The following is a 24,863-nucleotide window of genomic DNA, read 5'->3' as shown; positions in this document are numbered from 1 at the left end:
CATTTCAAAAACTTTTACGTTATCTGAAATATGATAATGTTATTTGTATGTGTAAATATTTTCATATACATGTTTTAAAATTTGAGTTTTAGACCTAGAGAAATTAATATAAATGTAAGTATTTTTTTTTAAAAAAAGCAGGCAGTGAGACAGCTGAAAGACAGTAGTGCGTAGAGGAATGTGTAATGGTGTTTATTGGACTGATTAGTAGTTCAGTTCACGAGAGAGACACAAAATGTTAGAGTAAGGTACACTAATAATTATTTATATGAGGAACGTTGGCTTGAAGTGAACGTAGAGAGTTGAAGGACGGTGTCGCCTGATAGAGGATTAATGGTGTTTCTTAGATGTGGTGATGATATGTTGAGCTAGAGATACGTAAAGATATTAAGGACGACGTTAAAAATTTATCACTTGTGTGGAACATTATTTAAAGTCAGTCTGCTTTGTTTGTAAGGTAACATTTAAAATGAGTTGTCAAAGAGCGCTAGTACCTGGTTTGTTGATATTAAACAATGATAATGTTTTTTAAAAGAGCGTTTATACATACCGTGTTGTAGAAGAAAATACATCTGGTAGAAGATAAACTGTAAGGGTGTAACACGTCGAATTTAGTGTCATTCGTATTGAAAGTGGTTAGCACAGCGCACTAGCATTCGAAGGAGGGCGGTTCAAACCCGCGTCCGGCTATCCAGATTTTTATTTTCCGTAATTTCCTAAAATCGCCCTAGGTAAATGCCCAGAAGTTTCCAGTGAAAGGGCAAAATCCGAGCTTGTGCTCCGTCTTTAACGACCTCGGCCGGCTGAGGTGGCCGAGCGGTTCTAGGCGCTACAGTCTGGAACCGCGCGACCGCTACGGTCGCAGGTTCGAATCCTGCCTCGGGCATGGATGTGTGTGATGTCCTTAGGTTAGTTAGTTTTAAGTAGTTCTAAGTTCTAGGGGACTGATGACCACAGAAGTTAAGTCCCATAGTGCTCAGAGCCATTTGAACCATTTAACGACCTCGATGTCGACGGGACGTTAAACCCAATCTTCCTTCCTTTTGATTCGTAATGAGTAAACAACATCCATTAGTACAAATATAAGCTGAGTGAAACGTGTCACTCGCATTCGGGAGGACTATGGTTCAAAACCCCGTGCTGCCATCCAGATATAGATTTTCGTGATTTCCCTAAATGACTCCAGTCAGTTCAGGGATGCATCTTTTGAAAAGTGCACGACCGATTTGTTTCCCCATCCTTTCGTAATTAGAGGTCGTGATCCGTATTTAATGTTCGCGCAGTCGACGGGATGTTAAACTCTAATCTTGCTTCCTTTCATTGAAACAAGTGTTTGTGTGAATTTGTTTTCCAGCCCAACTGAAAAAAAAAAACGGGTCAAATGGCTCCAAGCACTATGGGACTTAACATCTGAAGTCATCAGTCCCTTAGACTTAGAACTAATTAAACCTAACTAACCTAAGGACACACATATCCATCCCCGAGGCAGGATTCGAACCTGCGACCGTAGCAGCAGCGCGGTTCTGGGGTGAAGCGCTTAGAACCGCTCGGCCACAGCGGCCGGCCCAACTGAATATCCTCCCATAAATTATACTGAATATATCAGCCAAATTTCTGCGATCATCAGTCATTTATCAGCCATTTACAATCTTAACAGCGATTTTCGTTGGATCTGGGAAGCAGAAGCGGCCATATTGGATACAGAAGGGACAGCAGAACCAGAGACTGCTGCATCACTCGCCGACGTCAGACGTCACAAGGAAGGCGCAGCTGACCTGTTTGCGTCTTTGATAATAGAAACAGATTGACAGTAGAAGAGAACCAATAAACAGTATCACGTTGGCATTAAGAATGTAGCAAGCACTGACATTTCGAACCAATGCATAAAGATATTTATTCATACAAATTATCTTAGAAGCATTCTAGAATAAGTCTTCTAGTAGAAACTATCTCTAAATCATGAAAATTTTACAAGTTTCGATGTATTTGAATGAAGTTCATTTGTCTCTTATAAAATAGATTTTACGCCGAAGTAAAGACTAGCAGTGGGGTCCAATTTTATCAATAGTAATAGTAAAATGGTGCAGTAATAACTCATAATGACTAAATTTAATGTGCATAGCAGTGGATAGGGAAGAGTTTTATTTCCAAGAACATTGACATAACTCCAATAACTCACATGGACACCGCGGTATTTGACGAGTTCCTTTATTCTGTCAACGACGTAGAAGTTTCCATCGGTGTCGTAGTGACCCACGTCTCCAGTGTGGATCCAGCCATCCTCGTCCACGAATTCGTCTATGATAGTCGGTCCTTTGAAGCACAGCTCTCCATCGACTCCTGGACCGAGACACTTTCCAGTCTGCAAGTCCAATACCTGCAGACAGAGCAGTCAGTTACAAATCTTACGCACGCACAGAATCTACCTTAAAAATTAATACTCTGACATAGAAAATTTGTTAGAGATATCCTGGTACCACGCAGCAGGCTGTTTACTGTGGCACTCACCACGATTATACTGTCAGCTCTCTACCAGTTGCGAAATGGATACTTTCACCTTGCCATGCTTGACTGAACAAGCTGCAAGACCTTCCCAAAACTGGCTGAGTGCGCTAATGCACTGATCGGAGAAAGGAATATACTTACCACTTTCGAGAGAATAATTCTTTATGACGTGTCCTAAACACCCTGAAGTCTGGTAATTGCTATTACCTTTTATTTCTTAATCATGTGTGTACCTACATTCTAAGACTTCAAAATGTGTGAAATTATTAGTAATTCAGGAAGCATACAGCAAGATAGCATCTTGGTGTATCGATCATGCATTGCCACATTTGACTTGTTATATCTTCAGTATATTTTGTATCTATTTGCAACCGTGGTCTATGGGTAGTGTCTTCGATTCATAATCAAAACGTTTTCGGTCCCAGGTTCGAATCGCGCAGCGCCACTATAATTGAAGAAGTGTCATGACGATCTCTCCATAGGCAAAAGATTGCGGAATAGACCCCCATTCGGATCTCCGGGAGAGGACTACCAAAAGGAAGGTGACCATGAGAAAAAGTTTGAATAATCAACGCAAGGATAACGCTCTAGGAGTCGGGGTGTGGAATGTCAGAAGCTTGAACGTGGTAGGGAAACTAGAAAATCAGAAAATGGAAATGCAAAGGCTCAATCTAGATATGGTAGGGTCAGTGAAGTGAAGTGGAAAGAAGATAAGGATTTCTGGTCAGATTAGTATAGGGTAATATCAACAGCAGCAGAAAATGGTGTAACGGGAGTAGGAATGGTTATGAATAGATAGGTAGGGCAGAGAGTATGTTACTGTGAACAGTTCAGTGATAGGGTTGTTCAGTGATGCCTGTTGGTCGGGCTTCATCGGGGTCGGGGTGGATGAAGCACGAACAACCGGCATTACATGCATTGATCAAAAATGATAGTACATTGAAGATGGCTAGTTTCTAGCTTAAATCTAGATCTGCCAATAAAAAAAGTTAGAAAGGATGACTGATAGCTGAAATCTATTTTTACAAGTCAACATAACAGTCTCTGAGTGCAATAGCCTTCTGAATGGAAGGTAACCTGATGAAACTTCAGCTAGTAATATCAAATACACTGTTCAGGAATCACAAGAGGAGGAGGTATACTTGGAAAAGGCCGGCCGGGCGATACGGGAAGATTTCAATTAGATTACATCATGGTCAGACAGAGACTCCGAAATCAGATACTGGATTGTAAGGCGTACCCAGGAGCAGACATACACTCAAATCACAACATAGTAGTCATGAAGACTAGGCTGAAGTTTAAGACATTAATCAGGGAGAATCAATACTCAAAGAAGTGGGATACGGAAGTACTAACGAATGACGAGATACGCTTGAAGTTCTCTAAGGCTATAGATACAGCAATAAGGAATAGCTCAGTAGACAGTACAGTTGAAGAGGAATGGGTATCCCTAAAAAGGGCGATAACAGAAGCTGGGAAGGAAAACATAGGTACAAAGAAGATAACTGCGAAGACCACTGGTAACAGAAAAAATGCTTCAGTTGATCGATGAAAGGTGGAAGTACAAAAATGTTCCGGGAAACTCAGGAATACAGAAATAAAAGTCACTGAGGAATGAAGTAAATAGGAAGTGCAGGGAAGCTAAGACGAAATGGCTGCAGGAAAAATTTGAAGACATCGAAAAAGAAATGATTGTCGGAAGGATAGACTCAGCATACAGGAAAGTCAAAACAACCTTCGGTGACATTAAAACCAAGGGTGACAACATTAAGAGTATAACGGGAATTCAATTGTTAAAAGCAGAGGAGAGAGTGGATAGGTGAGAGGAATACATTGAAAGCCTCTATGAGGGGGAAGATTTGTCTGATGGGATAGAAGAAGAAACAGGAGTCGATTTAGAAGAGATAGGGGAGTCAGTATTAGAATGAGAATTTAAAAGAGCTTTGGAGGACGGAAGATCAAATAAGGCAGAAGGGATAGATAACATTGCATCAGAATTTCTAAAATCATTGGGGTAAGTGGCAACAAAACGACTATTCACGTAGGTGTGTAGAATGTATGAGTCTGGCGACATACCATCACACTTTCGGAAAAAAATCATCCACACAATTCCGAAGACGGCAAGAGTTGACAAGTGCGAGAATTACCGCAGAATCAGCTTAAGAGCTCCCGCATCCAAGTTGTGTACAAGAATAATATACAGAAGAATGGAAAAGAAAATTGAGGATGTGCTAGATGACGATCAGTTTGGCTTTAGGAAAGGTGAAGACACGAGAGAGGCAATTCTGACGTTGCGGTTAATAATGGAAGCAAGACTAAAGAAAAATCAAGACACGGTCTTAGGATTTGTCGATCTGGAAAAAGCGTTCGGCTATGTAAAATGGTTCAATATGTTCGAAATTCTGAGAAAAGTAAGGGCAAGCTATACAGAGAGACGGGTCATATACAATATGTACAGCAGCCAAGAGGGAATAATAAGAGTGGACGACCAAGAACGAAGTGCTCGCATTAAAAATGGTGTAGTACAAGGATGTAGCCTTTCGCCCCTACTGTTCAATCTGTACATCGAGGAAGCAATGATCGAAATAAAAGAAAGGTTCAGAAGTGGAATTAAAATTCAATATGAAAGGATATCTGTGATACGATTCGCTGATGACATTGCTATCCTGAGTGGAAGTGAAGAAGAATTACACGATCTGCTGAATGGATTGGACAGTCTAATGAGTAGAATATGGATTGAGAGTAAATCAAAGAAAGATGAAGATAACGAGAAGTAGTAGAAATGAGAACAGCGAGAAACTTACCATCAGGATTGATGGTCACGAAGTAGATGAAGTTAAGGAATCCTACTACCTAGGCAGTAAAATAACCAATGACGGATGGAGCAAGGAGGACATCAAAAGCAGACTAGCAATGGAAAAAGGGCATTCCTGGCCAGGAGAAGTCTACTAATATCAAATATCGGCCTTAATTTGAGGAAGAAATGTCTGAGAATGTACGTCTGGAGTACAACATTGTACGGTAGTGAGACATGGACAGTGGGGAAACCGGAATAGAAGAGAATAGAAGGATTTGAGATGTGGTGCTACAGGCGAATGTTGAAAGTTAGGTGGACTGATAAGGTAAGTAATGAGGAGGTTCTACGCAGAATCGGAGAGGAAAGGCATATGTGGAAAACACTGATAAGGAGAAGGAACAGGATGATAGGACATCTGTTAAGACATGATAGAATGACTTCGATGGTACTGGGGCGAGGTGTAGAGGACAAAAATTGTAGAGGAAGACAGAGATTGGAATATATCTAGCAAATAATTGACGACGCAGGTTGCAAGTGCTAGTCTGAGATGAAGAGGTTAGCACAGGAGAGAAATTCGTGGCGGGCCGCATCAAACCACTCAGAAGACCGATGACCATAAAAAATCTTTTATATGAGGACTACTCCTTAGTTCCAGCGTAACAGGAAAAAAACAGACTATTTATATTATGGAGAATGTCGGTTTAAATCAAACAGCTTGATTGAAAATATAGACAACACAAACTATTGCCCTGCTTGTTTACAAGAAACAGTTACTAAACATTGCGCAGTTTCCAGTCTATGAGCCCAAATTTATCGATTTAATTTTTTTTATATAGGTCCAGGGAGCTGACGTGATCTTTTGGGTGTTGCATCACTGCAAAGCTAGTGATTTACTATACACCAACTGGATTATCTTCTTCATGTTGAAGCTCTTTTGTCTGTGTTTGCTTTAACAATAACAAAAGTTTTTGAGTGGGGTCCGCTTTTAGCAAAACACAATTTTGTTTTTTGTCTCAGACATGTTTCACTGCAGTTGCAGCAACATCAGTGGGCTCTTTATTATTATAGCTTTTAAACATAAGTATGTTCTTTACTGCTTAAATACATCTAAACTGCATTAGTTTACTCGACAGGGGGCGCTAGTACTCAGCATAAGTAGAACTTGTGCCGAGTGCATATTGAAAATTTTGAAACATCGATTTCAAGCTGATTTGTCCCTGCAATTAGAACTAATGACAGCCAAAAACTCTAAACAGAGGCGGACGATGTGCACAAACTATTTTTACTAATATTTCGTGTTTCTTTAAGTGTGATAATCACTTACTGAGTTTCAATTTTGGTTGTATTGACTGGAAAACAGCACTCACGGTAGTCGGTGTTAAACTTTCACATAGCTTTTGGAACAAAAATTCGTATTTCTGATTTTAAAATACAAAAATTTCTTTTTGAATTCGCCGCCTTGAATGTTTAAGAGCCACATAATCAGTGAACTGTAAACTTCAGTTGCCGATATTGTTTAAAGCCAATATTTTTTTTGATAATTATTGACTTTGGAAATGTAATAAACTTTCTTTACAAAGATATTGTAGTCAAGTACGCTAATTTTAAATTTATTCTGTTAACCAGATTCTCATTTACAATCTTATTGCCAGAAGGGCTAGTCCGTGAGTAGAAAATGACTTGGACATCCACTACACTGCGACATGTATAACTAGAGGTTGCCTGAAGTCTTTTCTCTTCCAGCAGTCCTGTAACAGCTATGTTGAGCTTCTGTTAGGAACAATGTGAACAAATCAATCTAATGATCGTGAATCTGCGACATATTTAAATCGAAAGCTTAACGCATTGGCAGTAAGGAAAAGTTGCAAACGAATGAGCCTCATATTCAAAAGAATGGCAACGGGTAAAGAAGTAGGGATTTGTAATATTAACGCCCTGTTTAGAAAATTACAAAGGGCGATCAAACAGTTTCCGTTAGATACCGTTACTACAGCGTATACGCAACGTAGTGCGACTAGGACGTGGGTATATAATCACCGACATGTAAGCATGGGATTGGTGTGGCCTTACGACGTGTGTGCAGTAAATGCGAAAACGTGAACTATGGCGACGTTACTACCGACTGCATCCAGACAAGACCAACGTGCTGTTACTATTTTCTTGGCTGTCGAAGGACAAACAACGGCAGACATCATCGGAGAATGAGGAATGTGTATGGGGCAGCATGCCTGCTCGAAACCACCGCTTTTGTCGCTCCAAGTTCCGTGCTCGTCTCGGTTCGATACGAGACGCCAGTCGGTCTGGCAGAACAGCCTCATCCATTTCAAGGCACCTGGTGTCTTCATCAGTGGGGAACGGTACTGCACAACGCTGATGAAATTACGATGTGCAATTAAAGCAAAACGTCGCGCAAACCTGTGACAGGGCGTCCTGTGGCCCCATTTTGCAAATGTCTTACCGCAGAAGTTATGCCAACACTCGTGCACCCAGCCTACAGCGCATTCAGTCCTGTAAAAGAGGCCTCGAATGGTCGACGATTCCTGTCGGACAAGAATGTGGAGCACGTACTTACGGACTTCTTCAAGCAGCAGGACACCGTGTTCCACCAAACGAGTATCTTCAACGGGCTGTGTCGTTGTGACGGTTGCCTCAGTGCTCACGGCGATTTTACCTAATTGGCGTACCGATTCTGGACTGTACGAATTTCGAAAGGACAATTTTGATTGCCCCTCATATTTACGCTGAGCAAATACAAGCATAAATGTCGCATGCTGATAAGTCATTAAAATAAACGTATTGTTCTTCACAGCTGCTTCATTTGAGCACAGCACACGGTCTAAATAGTGTAGTAAACCATAACTCTTGAAATAGCTTCCTTTCATACAGCTTTAAGGCAGTATATAAATGTCTTTTACAATAATTAATATTACTTCCTCCAGTTTGTTTCATCACCTTTCTCTCCGGTTTAACTCTCTTTAGGTTGTAACAGTAGGGAAGTAGCTGTAACAAAGAGAACCCCTTTTTCCTTCTAAAATCCGGTCTACAGCGTAATCAAGTTTAGATGTACTTTCCTTACACTTTTCGAGTAGTTCTTTTATTCTCATACTTCTCTCGAACGCAAATTTTTCTCAGTTATATCTACAACTTTAGCAGTCCTTTAATTTCTCTACTCATCAGAAATTTTTTTGGCTACTAGCTATCTAGCACGATATCGTATCACTATGGAGCTATTTATTTTGGAGATGTTTCCACTCCACTTGTATACTAAGACAGAGTCTTGACATACTACTTGGCACCCCAAAAACTGTTCCGCTAGATTCATTAAATCCCAGACATATCATTTCTAGTTGAGTAGTGTGTTTTATCTGGAATGTAGTACTGTATGGTCGTGACTCACTGAAAATTAAAAAGGAAGTCGAAAAATACTTGGATAGTTTTGAAACATGGTTGTGGAAAAAAAACGCTAAATGTGAAAGAGACAGAGAATGACGAATGTAGAAGCACTTGAAACAACAGGAGAGGATTTTTAGACGCCTGTATTCACTTCTGACTGCTTCATTTGCAGCATTTTGATATTTTCTCCGTCCGTCAGTCAGAGTCAGTATTTCGTGCGTTATCCAAGGGTTTCTGCTGGGCCTTGTCTTTATTCCAGTTTGATCATCTGCTGTCTTCCTCGTTTCATCTCTCAAAGCTATCCATTCTTCTTCTATTACTTTTCATACTCTTATTGCAGCCTAATGCTTCCTTTGAAGCTCTAAATAATACCTGGTCGTTCAGATTATCCACATCCTATCTCTTTAAATTCCTGATTTTCTACAATTTATTCTCTTTTAATCTGCAATGTCCCTCCCAGGGGACACCGCCTTATAGTAGGCACCTTCAGTGCCGGGCGGGAGGGTTTGCGTGCTTCAGTGAAGTCGAGAGCTATGCCAGCGGTAGCATAGCTACTGGCAGGGTCTCCCAAGCCGGATTGGTCTCGACAGAGGAGCCAGACAAAGTGTGTCCCACAACATAGGGCAGGGAAGGCTCTAGAGGCGTAGTGAAGCCAGCTTCCCTAGAGGAGCAAACCTCATACAAATCCTGGTCCTCCAGGTTGGGGGTTGGGCATGGGGCTAATAACCCCATACTGTAAAAAAAAAAAAGAATATTACGGAAATTCAACAGAAGCCTCGGAAACTGGATGGAAAGCATGTATCACGACCCCGGAAAAGGAAACGGATAAAGTATCTAACAGTAGCATCGTGGAATGTGAGGACAATGCTTCAGCCTGGAAAAATGAAAGAAATAGCCAATGAAATTTTAAAATTCAAATATGATATTGTAGGGCTACAGGAAATAAGATGGCAGGGGAATGGGCAGATAGATAAACCTGAGTACTCATTGGTATATAGTGGACCAGAAGAAAGAACAGGCCAACTTGGAACAGGGTTTATAATAACTAGGGAAGTTAGGAAAAGCCTTCTAGAATTTGAACCTATAAATGAAAGGATGTGCAGACTCAGACTAAAAGGTAAATTTAGGAATATATCAATAGTTAATGCACATGCACCAACAGAAGAAAAAGAGGATATAATTAAAGAACAGTTCTACGAAGACTTGGAAAAAGTATGCTGTGCAGTACCTAAATATGACCTGATGCTAGTAATAGGAGATTTTAATGCAAAAATAGGAAGGAATGAACATCCGTATGGAGTTTCTGGAAAATATTCACTACATGAAGAAAACAATGAGAATGGAGTCTTATTATGCCAATTCGCAGCAAGGAATAATATGATTATTAAAAGTACCTGCTTTCCACATAAAAGGATCCATCTGGGTACTTGGAAGTCTACAGCCAATGGAGTAGTCAATCAGATTGACCATATTTTAGTGATTGCACGCCACTCCACGTCAGTTGCGAATGTAAGGAGCTGCAGAGGACCAAACTGTGATTCAGACCACTTTTTGATAAAATCAGTCTTGAGAGAGAAACTGTCACTAACAAAGGGCAACAGAATGGGAAAGATGATGAAATGGAATACAGACAAACTGAACATCCCTGATGAAGTAAAAAAATACCAAGTAACACTAAGCAGAAAGTTGAGCAATGAAGAGACCACAGTAGGAGTAGATGAAAGGTGGAACAGGTTTGAAAAAGCCATTAAGGATGCTGCAGAGGAAATAATAGGCATAAGAAGGAACAGAAGAACCCAGGAGTGGTTTGATGAAGATTGCAGGTCAGCAATAGAGGAAAAGAACAGGGCAAGAACAAAAGTGCTACAGAGAGAAACCAGAAATAATGTGGAACAATATAGAGAATTAAGGAGAAGAGCTAACAGACTGTGCAAGAGAAAGAAAAGAGAGTGGAATAAGAAGAAATTTCAAGTACTAGAAGAACTAAAGGAATAGAGTGAAATAAGAAAGTTCTATCATGCCATCGGCAAAATGAAGAATAGATTCCAACCAAAAACAATGGCCTGTTCCAGTAAAGATGAGAAAATGATAAGGGAGGAAGAACAGATAGTGGGAAGATGGGCAGAGTATTTCAAAGATACACTAAGCACCAGCCTAGAAGATGAGGAGACAGCTGCACAGGAGGGAAGAGTGGAGCTGGAAGTAGACATTGAAACCAATGAGGCAAGAAAGCCAACACTACAAGAGGTCTCCCAGGCTGTGCACAAGTCAAAAAACAATCGAGCCCCTGGGGAAGACAGTATAGTTGCTGAATTAATAAAAACTGGCGGTGAGGCTGTAATAAAGGAACTGCACACATTAATATCAGATATATGGGAAACAGAAACTATGCCAGATAATTGGAAAATTGGAATAATAGTCCCCATTTATAAGAAAGGGGACAGAACAGCATGTGAAAACTATAGAGGTGTAACACTCCTAAGTACAGCTTATAAGATCTTCACAAGTATATTAAACGAAAGGATACAGAAGTGTGCAGAAGGCATACTAGGGGAATATCAGTGTGGCTTTCGACCAGGCAGAGGAACAACTGATCAAATATTTGTGATAAGGCAAATGATGGAAAAGTTCTATGAATATGATATAGATCTGCATTTCTTATTCATCGATTTCAAACAAGCCTTTGACAGCATAAATCGGCAAGAACTATACAGAGTACTGAAAGAAGTTGGTATATGTGCTAAATTAATAAGACTAATCAGAATGACAATGACAGAGTCAAGAGCAAAAGTAAAGGTCCTTAGCAGAATAAGTGATAGCTTTGACTTTAATAAAGGTGTGAAGCAAGGGGATAGTCTCTCCACTGTCCTATTCAACATAGCCCTGCATAGTGCAGTAAATAAAATCAACAAAAAAGGCACCATATTTATGAAAACTAGCCAGATATGTGCATACGCTGATGACATTGCTATAGTAGGAAGAAATACCAATACACTCCTAGAAACACACCGGGCAATGGAAACAGAAGCCTTAAAAATTGGCCTCATAGTAAACGAAAACAAAACAAAATATATGGTAATGTCACAATCTGAGGCCAGAAGAACCCCTAAAAACCTAAACATCAATGGGAAATGCTTCAATGGAGTGTCCTCTTTTAACTACTTGGGAGCCCTAATAACAAATGATAACAGTATTGGAAAGGCTATAAGGGAAAGAATACAAGCAGGAAACAGAGCTTACTTTGCAAATATACAGCTTTTCAAAAATAGCCTTGTTACAAGAAAAACTAAACTGCTAATATATAATTCCCTAGTCCGCCCAGTTATCACATACGGCTCAGAGGTATGGACGTTGACAGAACACGATAAAAATGCTCTAAGAAGCATTGAGCGGAAAATACTACGCAAAATCTATGGGCCAATAAGGGAGGAAGAAGGCTGGAGAATACGCTACAATGCCGAATTACAAGAGTTAATACAAGGCAGGGACATAGTAAAATTTGAGAAATCACAGCGAATACGATGGCTAGGACACTTGGAGAGAATGGCAGAGGATAGAATTCCAAAGAAAATGATGAAAGGTATGATCCATTCAGTTAGGCGAAAAGGGAGACCTAGAAGAAGATGGATCGATGAGGTAATAATGGATATCAGCAATATGGGAGTCCGGGGGTGGAAAAGAGCAGCAAATAACCGAGAAGTGTGGAGGAAGATTGTTGAAGAAGCCAAGGCTCAGCAAGGGCTGTAGAGCTACTGAAGAAGAATCTGCAATGTCGAAACAGTAAATTATGGTCAGAGTCCACATCTGCCTATAGGTGTGTATGGTAATGGAGGACAGCACTTTATGAGTTAGTTTCCCCTGTTACGTTTCGTAGATCTTCATTCATTTGCAAAAGTGAGTGCATCTAACGTGAGTAACGAGCACGGAAGCGTATGTTCAGTGGATAGTGTGCCAGCTAATGTGTTGGCGGTGTCAAAAGTGTGAGTCGCTAGTGAACCGCTTTATGGGCAGTACACGCAAATGAACGCACCGCAGAAAATGTTCATTCCGGATTTAACTTAGTACTTTCGGAATACTGACGCTTTCTATACGATGATCCGAAAAAGCAGTAGCGACAGGTTTTTCCAGAATTTTTACATGCAAGTACTGTGTAAGACTAGGAAGTGACTTTGACTGTGTGTGTATCACTTCTAACTGTAAAGATATTTAAAAAGACGGTGGGGCAGGATCCTCGAGTCATTATGCTGTCTCAAGAGGATGGTTAAGTGATTTCGGCGCATGACTTTGGGCTTGAGAGAATTCGTGATTTCTACATGTTAAGCACGCCGTCAGTCCCGTGGGACTGTCAATGAACGCTTCGTTTGGACGAGATCAGTGCATTGGGAAGGCAGTGTCAAGGTTACAAAGAAATGTTGTAATTTTATTGAAGTTTATTAAAACATTCAGTACAAATATGGGGCTTAGATTTCTACGCATTGCACAAGAGAAAAACCTCTTCAGTTAATTTTCTAGGTGCTTTGGTGTTGAATGTTTTTGTGTTTGTCGCGTAACATTCAGAACAATATTACGCACTTTTATGTGCCTTAACTTCGTTTGTTACTAACTGGTGTATACTTCTTCTTGTATCGATACTGACTGCAGTTGCTTCATGTGATTGCTTTGTGAGCGCATCTGCCAATTGTTTCCGAAAGATTGTGACTGACATTTTCCGTACATGTAACGCATTCACAACAGTGGCATTCGGAAACGGTCAATTGCTAACTTTCGACGCCATTTTACTATCAACCTCAATTGACTGCTACATGGACACATGTGACCAGACGAGTCAATAGCAGTCTTTCCTTTATTATATTTAGTAATGATTTTTGGTTTTCGACAAACAACTCTTTTTGTAGACAAGCTTTCCATTCGAATGTTTGGTGGAAAAAACCGAAATGTGTCTTTTGTCCTTCCATCTTAGAACCGCAATTGCTTGAATATTCTGTTTTGCGTTCTACTACCCTCGCTTTAGTTTCATCATTACAGTTTCTTTGGGAATTCCTTTGCGATTTAGTCGAAGGGTACCAAAAAAATTTGTGCTATTTTCAAATAATTTTTCAGTGTGAATTCGAAAACTGTAGCAGTATCCTTTATCGTAGTACAGTTTAAACATATTAATGTCGTACTTGTGGCTCTTTTGTCTCAAATATTGCCTGAATATAATTCGTCCTCGGATCGGTATTAGAGACCCTTCGATTCATAGTATTTTTTAAAATTTTTGTTCAGTTCGTCGATAATGAATGAACTTTGAGAGCGATCTGAAAGCATCAACTTTTGTATTGCCTGCGAGATGCAGGATTCTCAACAGAATTTCTGAACGATAGCTGCTCGTTACCTCTCGTGAGAATGTTTGAATTAAGCAATATGGATGTATGGAAGGAAGTTCACCAATCCCGCCCACAAAATCAATCCAAACAAACCGCTTTACTTCATTCCTGTTTGTTGCCACCCATTAATTCAAACATTTGCAAACCATTGTCGTTTGTGTAGCATAAGTACGCGTGTGTTCACTGACGTGTTCAAGTATTTAATCTGCGACAAAGAGTCCACAAAAATCTTCGACTTTATTACGGTTTTGCTCATCGCTAACTTGGCACTCGTAAAACGCACAGTGTTTGGCTGGTTCCCTGGAGGGTCAAATCCTTAGTGAAGCGTCAGACGAATTATCACTGTCGTGTGATGGGAGTCGCATTGCGCGGCGACATTTACATGGTATAAATAACGCACTCGATGGATCACTGTCTTCTCCTCGTGACATTTTTGTACAATATGCAACAAAGCTTTGTGAAACTAACCACTCTTTACTTAACTGTGGCTTTCTCTAACTGATTGTCTCTTGGAGCTCGTCTTCTTACTACATCTGTAAAACTATAGGAAGCTACCGTAGACTATCGTAAGTAAGCGTAGACTACTGTAATGTTCCTAGGAGCCTTGCTCAGTTAGGATCGTAACCGCGTTACCTGTACCTTAGGTGCCTTACATAACTGTCATTTCGATCGCATTGTCTGCGTATGAGATCAATGTCTTACTACTGTAGTTTCCCGCAGAAACTGGGAACGGCGAAGCGTCTAGAACCTGCGTGAGGGCCGCGTAACCTACGGAATATTATTGTTCTGTGCATTTATCTTCCTGTGTGTATTATTTGAAAATAAACAGTATTTATAGCTAAATTGAAACTGTCAGTTTTTAAATCTGGCTTTACTGGAAAACTGCTGATATGTAAGGCGAAACAGAGGGATGTTGTAGTAAAAATAAAAAATATATATAAATTTATCATTTAGGGCTAGAAAACGCTATATTTAAAGAAAAAAAGAATAAAAAGAAAAAACGCGAAACCAAAACGTAACAAACGTCATTTCAGTACTTCGACGACCTTAATAAAACACGTTTCTGTTACTCATAAACAACTTCAAATTTATCAGTAATGACAGGAACCGATTGCATGCGATCATTATGAAGAACGTTCTATTGAGCACAAAATAACAACAGTGTACAGATATTTTATGTTTGTGCATGTAAACTCTACTTGCATCAAAAGTAATTGTTTTGTTACATAAAAGCGCCAAAGTCACGCGATCAACTAATTTTTATTGCTTATAAAATTCGATTTATATTTTTAAGGATACAAAATACACAATGGAATAATACTGAACGACGTGCGGTTCTAATTATGTGCAAAACAAAGAAACAAAAGACAAACAGAAGGCGTCGACTTCAAGGTTTCTCTTTCATACATTCATTTATGTTCGTTTCCGTACCAATGCTACCAATTATAAAATTTAGTTCGTCATTTATGTACTGTACCAAAACTACTGAACTCTAATTTCGGTAGAGCGCAGCTCTATTTCTTACCATATAACAACCATTTATACACAAACTTAACTACCGTCAAGTAGTGTACATACATTGTGCTTACTAACTCAGCGCCGGCCGTTGTGGTCGAGCGGTTCTAGGCACTTCAGTCCGGAACCACGTGGCTGCTACGGTCGCAGGTTCGAATCCCGCCTTGGGCAAGGATGTGTGTGATGTCCTTAGGTTAGTTAGGTTTACGCAGTTCTAAGTCTACTAATGACCTCAGATGTTAAGTCCCATAGTACTTAAAACCATTTGAACCAATTTTTACTTACTCAGCTCGGCGGCAGTTGCGAACAAAATTTTCCTTCGAACGCCTGTGCGGTAGGTGGCAAACACGGCCTAACCGTCGGATGGGTTGCTGCTCCGCAGGCGCAGCATTACATGCTCGTTTATTCACCAAGTCGACACACGTCAAATGGTCCCCAGCACGCGAGACCACCACCTCAACGAAAAGTACAGTAAAATCGGCTCCGTCTTCAACATAATTAAAAAAATGGCTCTGAGCTCTATGGGGCTTAACTTCTGAGATCATCAGTCCCCTCGAACTTAGAACTACTTAAACCTAACTAACCTGAGTACATCACACACATCCATTCCCGAGGCAGGATTCGAACCTGCAACCGTAGCGGTCGCGTGGTTCCAGACTGTAGTGCCTAGAACCGCTCGGCCACTCCCACCGGCCAACATGTTAATTACATACTGCTCATGTTCGTTGCAAGTCAACTATGTAACTATATAATCCTCTGGGTTTCGTTTGAACCAGGATTCTGATGATTGCTAAAGCCGAAACGCGTAAAAATGGATTGATAAACTGGGAATAACTGGTTTCTAGTCTTCTCTGCGTTGCAGATCCTTCCTCTGCAACCAGTTCAGCAAATTGCTGACTATTTAAATTACATATTGTTTCTCAAACTCGTACCTGATCTAAATTTCAAAGTGGTCGAAATAGCATTCTTCGTTCTATAAACGAATAACGCACGTCAAGTCTCTTTCCATAAATGTATACCGTGCTAAAGCTCACTATTAACATGATTTTCAGAAGCATCGTTAAAGGCGTGGAAGAGAAGACGTTCGCCTGTTACCGCTGTCTTTCGCGTGCTCTCGTCTGAGACAGTAGATGCCTGACACAACTGTAACTGTCAATCCATCGCTGATGTAAACTGCTGATTGTAAGAGGAAAATGCATCTCTCAGTCATATTCGACGCGTCTCTGCAGATTAGATCGTTTTATTTATGAATAATCACTTACTTCTCAGGCCACCTCAATTTATTAAAATAAATCTTGAGTAATTACAGAGTGCACATATTAGAGCAGAAAAGCAGGACTATCCTTGAGTGCTAGATGGACGAGACGGGAAATTATGGGGTTTTGGCGTTCGCAGCATTTTACAAAAGAGATATCGTCTTTGGCACGCTGATCACCATGGTTAATTAATAGTGTTCCACCTACTCACTAGAATAACTGGCCACTGACATACAACTGATACAATTCTGACCACTTTAGCCTAAGGTTTTGTTGACACTCTTTCAGTTATAGAAATGGTAAAGTTGTGGTGTCACCGCCAGACACCACACTTGCTAGGTGGTAGCTTTAGATCGGCCGCGGTCCATTAGTACATGTCGGACCCGCGTGTCGCCACTGTCAGTAATTGCAGACCTAGCGCCACCGCATGGCAGGTCTAGAAAGCCGTACTAGCACTCGCCCCAGTTGTACGACGACTTTGCTAGCGACTACACTGACGAAGCCTTTCTCTCATTTGCCGAGAGACAGTTAGAATAGCCTTCAGCTAAGTCCATGACTACGACCTAGCAAGGCGCCATTAACCATATCTGGAGAGAGTCTCACTTGTATCGTCAACAGCGATGTACCACAAGGATGAATTAAAGTTAAGTAAACAGACGATACGTACTTTTTTTTAGTGCATTCATACGTATCTTGTTCCAGAACTCACGCCAGCCGGCGTGTGTGTACGCCTGCCTTTCGGTTACCCGTCACTGTGGACTGGCTGTCTTGTCAGTCCACTACAAAAGTTGGTTTAATTAATATGTTTTCCATTCCATGTTTATTCAGTTTAAGCTACTGTGCTACTTAATCTCGTGAAAAGTGGCCAACATACAGACACATACACGGAGGTGACAAAAATCATGGGATAGTGGTACGGACATATATAGAAGGCGATAGCATCGCTTACACAAGGTATAAGGGGGCAGTGCATTCGCGGAGCTGTCATTTGTACTTAAGTGATTCGTGTGAAAAGGCTTTCGGTGGGAATTAATACACTTTGAACGCGGAATAGTAATGACAGCTAGACGCATGGAATATTCCATTTTGGAAATTTTTAGGCATTCAGTATTCCGAGATCCGCAGCGTCAAGAGTGTTACGAGAATATCAGATTTTCAGGCATTACCTCTCACTACGGCCTATACCTAACGCCAAGAGTAGTGGCGTTTGCCTAGAGTTGTCAGTGCTAACAGACAAGCAGCACTGCGTGAAATAGCCGCAGGAATTCATCTGGGACCTACAACGAACGTATCCGTTATGGCAGTGAGGCGAAATCTGGCGTTAAAGGGCTGTGGCAGCAGACGACCGTGCTAACAGCACAAATCGCCTGCAGCGCCTATCCTGGTCTCATGGCTATGTCGATTGGACCCTAGACGACTGGAAAACCGTGGCCTGGTCAGATTAGTCCCAATTTCAGCTGGTAAGAGCTGATGGTAGGGTGGCGCAGATCCCACGAAGCCATTGACTCAAGTTGTCAACAAGGCACTGTTCAAGCTGGTGGTGGCTTATCAATGGTGTACGTTGTGTTTACATGGAATGGACTGAGTTCCTGTGATCCAACTGAATGTATCATTGACTGGAAATGCTTATGTTGGGCTACTTGTAGACTATTTGCTACCATTCATTGATTTGATGTTCCCAGACAACGATTCGCCGTGTCACCGAGCCACATTCGCTCGCGATTGGTTTGAAGAACATTCTGGGCAATTCGAGCGAATGATCTGGCCGCCCAGATCACCTGGTATGAATCCCATCGAACATTTATGCGACGTACTTGAGAGGTCAGTCAGTTCGTGCACAAAATCCTGCACCGGCGACACTTTCACAATTTTGACGGCTATAGAGGTAGCATTGCTTAATATTTCTCCAGGGGACTTCCAACGACTTGTTGATTCCAAGCCACGTCGAGTTGTCGGTCATAAGGAGGTTCGTCACGATATAAGGAGATACACCGTGACTTCTGTCTCCTCAGTGTACAGCTGCAAAGGAAGTATACTTCCTTTCGATAGCAGTTGTAGAAATGTCATGTCCATTATGATTATCCGGGCTGTTATGTCGTGGTCGGTTGATGAATTTTGTCTCAATTCCCAACGTTTCGTCTCCGTCTGCGGGAGACATCTTCAAGGATGTCTGTAGATCGATGGAAGGTCCAACACACCTGCTGGCTCGCTAACGGCATAACAGCACGGATGGTCATAATGGACATGACATTTCCGGCCGTGATAGTGTACATTTTAGTATGAGTTGTAGAAATGATCTACGGAATATGTAGCTAAGTAATGTTTAGCAATGTCCAGAGGGCTCACGCAACTGACTGGCGTGTAGTTGTGTGCTGTACCTTGGCTTGCACTCCGGCATGGAGGTGACCTACGGATCCAGGTGGCGGCCGGTGAGGGCTGGCGAGCACGTTGCACACCGGTAAGGCCTCCGTCTGGCCGTACCACTGCACCAGCTGCCGGCCCGTACACGCCTCCACCCACGCGTGCGTCTCCGCGTTGAGAGCGGCTCCTCCGGTGATGCACAGACGCACCTGCTGCATTGCCGGCCGCAGTCGGCCTTCCGGAGAATGGCGAGCCAGCGATACCCACTGGTTCGGCGGCATGAAGATGGCGGTGGGCTGCGGAAAAACACACGTCACCTTTGCCCTTCCTGTGAGTCTCGCTGCACTAGTGGCCAAAGCGTAGCCAAATTAAGAAATGAGCACATTTCCTCAAATGGGCATCGGAAGCTTTAAACTACGAGATTACTCATTAGACTTTTGATATAAAAATGCATGTAAAATATGTAATTATAAAAGTTATGGATCTTAACGATACACATTAAACGAAAATTAAAAACTGCAAACTGTCTTATACAACAACAAAGAATTTATAGGACATACCGTGTGATCAAAAAGTCAGTATAAATTTGAAAACTGAATAAATCACGGAATAATGTAGATAGAGAGGTAAGAATTGACACACGTGCTTGGAATGACATGGGGTTTTATTAGAACCGAAAAATACAAACGTTCAAAAAATGTCCGACAGATGGCGCTTCATCTGATCAGAATAGCAAGAATTAGCATAACAAAGTAAGACAAAGCAAAGATGATGTTCTTTACAGGAAATGCTCAATATTTCCACCATCATTCCTCAACAATAGCTGTAGTCAGGAATAATGTTATGAACAGCACTGTAAAGCATGTCCGGAGTTATGGTGAGGCATTGGCGTCGGATGTTGTCTTTCAGCATCCCTAGAGATGTCGGTCGATCACGATACACTTGCGACTTCAGGTAACCCCAAAGCCAATAATCGCACGGACTGAGGTCTGGGGACCTGGGAGGCCAGGCATGACGAAAGTGGCGACTGAGCACACGATCAAGAGATCTTTCACACGTCTAGCAATATGGGGTGGAGCGCCATCCTGCATAAACATCATACGTTCCAGCAGGTGTTTATCAGCCAGGCTGGGGATGATGCGACTCTGTAACATATCGGCGTACCTTTCACCAGTCACGGTAGCAGTTACAAAACCGGAATCATCATTTCCTCGAAGAAAAAAGGCCCGATAACCGGTTTTTTTGTTCTAATAAAATCTGATGTCATTCGAAGCATGTGTGTCAATTTTTACCTCTCTATCTACATTATTCCGCGGTTTATTAAGTTTTCTAATTTATACTGACTTTTTGATCACCCGGTATACCATCCCTAAGGGTAGACAGGATAACCAATGAAGAAACTCTCAATTGATTGCGCAGTAATGAAATGTATGGCATAGCTACACAAAAGGAGGGTCAGTTGATAGAACACATCGCGAAGCACCAACAGATAGTCGTTCAGTAATGGAAGGAAGAGACGGGTAGAGGGTAAAAACTTTAGGGAGAAACCATTGCTTGACTACAGTCAAATTACATGAAATGATCCTGCGGTATTGATGGCAAGGAATCCTCAACTGCGTAAGTTTGGCCGCCGTGGTGCAAGTCTTTTCAGTTTACGCCATATTGGGCAACCTGCGTGTCGATGACGATGAAATGATGATGAGGACAATACCCAGTCCCCGGGCGGAGAAAAGATCTCCGACTCGGCCAGGAATCGAGGCCGGGCCTGCTGCATGGTAGACGCCCTCACCAGTCAGACTAAGGAGGCGGACTTGATTACAATAAGCAGACCCAAATGAATGTACTACCAAGCTCAAAAGCGTCCCAATAACTTGAACTTCATTTCTCCTCATTCGTACGTAGACCAAATAAAGTAACTTCCTTGCAAGTCCTCCAACCTCTTTCCGCTTGGCTACAGAAAATGGTTACAACAAACTGGTGGAGAAACTGCCCTGTATAGCAATTAATCTGGATATAAATTAATAGCAAAAAACCTGCAAATATCAGGAAATATGTTGTTAGAGATGAGACAATCTTTAACTCTTGAAAATTCAGATTTATTACAATAAACGACATTTCAAAAACCAAGTCTCATCTCGAAATTATATGATGAAAATGTTTATACTGCGTTGGGTTCCAGGTCACCTATCCGGCAGCTATTGTCCCCAATAATTAACGACGAAAGCAACTCAAGTACTTTCAGGTGGTTGTCCTACCGTTTGCTACAGGTTACCTACTAATTCCTGCTATGAGATAAGAAAATAATGGTTTACGTCTTGTTAGGTTGAGACTGAATTTTAATCTTGGACAGTCGTGCTTAAGTTTTTGTATGTCCATCCTTTTTGACTGGAGGTTTCAGGGACTGTGGCCCTTCACTTATGTAATAAAATGGAACACCTACAGCCATCCTTATGATGTTGTTTATTATATGGCCACCAGTTTCGGTGCTTCAGTACACCACCTCCTGCCTTAACTGACTCTGAGAGGATTAACTCTAATCGTGGCCAACAACTATGAACTGGTTTTCGCAGACTACCTGTAACAAAGATGTTGCCTCCAACCATCAACTACCTAGTTTGTAGTGTTGGGGCAGGTCGGGGTGCTGAGCAGACTCGTCTACGCTCACCGAGAGCGAGGTAGCCAGGGGAGCGTGAGTGTTGGCCGGCCCTGTCCTAAACGTTTCATGTAATACTCAACGACGCGTAAGTCGCCGACGCTGGGTCAAGTAGGAAGACTTTCATTAGGCTGATGAACAACCCCAGGGAGGGTCTCCTGGTAATTAATGCCGTGCGACCGTTTCATCTCATAACATGTAGTGGTTCTCGGATCCGGGGGAACGCCTGTTGCCAGACAACACGTGCTCTCATTTGCCGAGACGATAGTTAGCATAGCCTTCAGCTACGTCATTTGCTACGACCTAGATAGGCGCCATTACCAGTTACTATTGATGCTGTAAAACATGTACCGTCAAGAGCGATGTTCACCAATTATGGATTAAAGTTAAGTATTCCAGAAGCTACGTATTATTTTTGCTAGTCTCATTTCTCTGACCTGTTCCAGGCCTCACGCCAGCCTGCGTGAGCTTAAACGCGTGCCTTTCGGCTTCCTTATAGTGGGTTGGCTGTCTTGCCAACCCACAACACTTATAGTCAGAAAATCTTTCAGAATTTGCATGCACTATAATATTTTTCTTTAGTTTCAAAATCGAATCTAAAAAATGGACACAGGAATATCGATGTTTCACAAACGGGTGCTATGTTTGGTACAATAGTCCACTCCATGAAGGAAAATTAGGGGAAAAAATCGTGTAATCGCATATTTTTGCACTGTGCTGGGAGGAAGTGCCCTGAAAGACGTACTAAACATCTTGACTGTTTGGGTGTGAGCGTTGAAGTGGGGGGCTGGGGGTACTGCAAGGTCACTTTCTTATGTTTTTCTTGAATAACTCTAAAAGCGCGGCTCATAGTGAATATATTTCCCAGTACAAAATTAAAGTACATTACCTCTCTGCATGTCCATCAGTTCACAAATGGCTGCAGTACCTCGGCTGTTCAGTATAGTACGTCAGATCAAATACCTTCAGTGGTCTAGATTTCCAAATGGTTATTTTATTTGGATATCAGTTTCGGGATATATTACGCAATCTTCAGGCCCCCCGACCAAAGTGTAGGAACGATCCCATCTCTGGTCCTGTCAAAACACGGGCCAGAATTCAAAGACGCATCTGTATGTTATTGAGACAGCGATCACTTGCCACAACACCTGGCTAGTCGGCATACTAAACTACTTTACATTTCACGTAAAAAAAAAAAAAGAAGACGTTGGTACTGGTTTTTCTCTAGGTCTAGTAATTTCTGCGTTTCAGGTTGTTAAAAATATTATTCTAACGGCATAAAATTAGTATTTATCTTTAAATGAACTGGGTTAAAAACGAATATTAAATATGGATACCACATCTAAGTACAGGAGAAGGGTATTAGGGGTAGACTGTATTTTGAGAGCGTAAGAGAGTGGAGAGAGGAGAGGTATGGGGTAGAAGTGCGAGGGAAGGCAGATCGCCGGATTACTTCCCTCCTTCATAAGTCTGCAGACTGAAGGTCGAACAGCTGATTCCCCACTCTTATCTAGTCCATTGCCTCACAAGAGGCCAGTACAAAGTCATACGGACCCTTCACACAGTTCCTCGACAGTCACTGGCGAGAGTGTGCAGACGTGGGCGGGAGCGTTTGTTTCCCAGAAAATGCAGGTGAGAGTTACTAATACTATAACCAAAAAACGCATACCCACAGAATATACGTCCTGTTCTGTCCTGCTAAAGGAGAAACTGACGCTTAACTGTCTCCTATGGCGTTCTTGCGGGAGAGGCAGCGTCCCCCACCATGAACGCTGCTTACCTTTCAGTTTGGAGACAGACTTACCTCCTTAGCATTTACTATCAAGTTCACTTCTGTGGTACACAAAACGACTTCATTGAGCTCGTGTTTGTATAGAGGAATTATTTTTATTTTACTGAATCAGTATTTAGTATGTAAAAAGCTCAACAGCTGGAGGTGTCAAGTGTCCGCCACTCTGACCAGCCTTTTGCAAGTGCAACATGCTGTAAATATGCATTCAACAATATCGATTTCATTGCCTCCACTGCATCTGTCTGGAATACCTTTCACAGCCCGAGGCCTATCAAATGCATCACCCCAGCCAACTGTCTGGAATACTTTTCACAACCCGTGTGGTATCAAACACATCACCTCAGCCAACTGTCTGAAATACTTCTCACAGGACGAGCGATACCAAAAGCATTATCCCATCCTCAGATCTCCCAAAATCTGAAGAGGCCCAGAGGCTTAAATTTTCTCCCTTTGCAGCAGAAGTAGGTCACCTACGCGTTACAGAACTTCACATATTTCAACGTAAGTCAAGCGACGCATTACAATAAATTGCTGCTTTACTCTTGATCAGTCCCATTACAAAAGGAGTATTCACACTCATCTGCGAAGATAAACTGTGGGTGTGTGCTAAGTGACTCCACACAGCGCAGCCCACTCTACAAGTGCCAAAAATTCTTCGATAGGAAAGATTTATGCAGTCCACCATAATACTGTTAATACTGGAAGAGATGTAGTAACGTTTTGGTCATTCATTAATTCACCACCAAGTGACTAAAACACAATTACACACGCTCCACGATGCACTGTCGACGACAGACAGATGTAAGGTGCCACATTTAGGAGTCCAGTCCCTTTCCTAGCAATACTACGTAGGCCACTGACAACATCACACTTACAAATTGAAAACACAGGGACGTATCTCATATAAAAGCTCACTTAACACCCGCAAATAAGTAGTCTTCCCATAAGCTGAAAGTGATCCCACTATGTAAACACGTCCTCAGTAAAGTTATTTTGTCTGTTCACACAAGAGAACTGGACCGGAAATGCTGGGGAGGTAAAGGACGTCTGTAAACTGAAAAGCGAGAAGCGTTTGTATTGGAGGAAGTCATCTTTCCCAGAAGAACGCTACAGCTGCCGTACTGGATGAGTAAGAATCAATTTCAGCTCTAGCAGCGAAGAACAGTGTGCAGAGATTTACGTAGATTCTGTCCATATACGTTACTTGCCTTACCATTATTAGTAA

General features: G+C 41.7%; 1 protein-coding gene across 1 annotated transcript in view; it reads right to left on the bottom strand.

Moving 5' to 3' along the window:
• The window catches only part of LOC126095479 (uncharacterized), a 91,345-nt gene that overhangs the window by 11,468 nt on the left and 55,014 nt on the right, over positions 1-24,863 (bottom strand). Inside the window, exons 5-6 of the mRNA XM_049910270.1 lie at positions 19,211-19,489; positions 2,180-2,377 (exon numbers count right to left, since the gene is read on the bottom strand). Coding sequence (XP_049766227.1) covers positions 2,180-2,377; positions 19,211-19,489 — 477 coding nt within the window. The remainder of the gene's footprint in view (positions 1-2,179; positions 2,378-19,210; positions 19,490-24,863) is intronic.

This window comes from Schistocerca cancellata, chromosome 8 (genome assembly GCF_023864275.1).
Source record: "Schistocerca cancellata isolate TAMUIC-IGC-003103 chromosome 8, iqSchCanc2.1, whole genome shotgun sequence".
Classification (NCBI taxonomy): Eukaryota; Metazoa; Arthropoda; class Insecta; order Orthoptera; family Acrididae; genus Schistocerca; species Schistocerca cancellata.
This window is presented reverse-complemented; position numbering and strand designations above follow the sequence as displayed.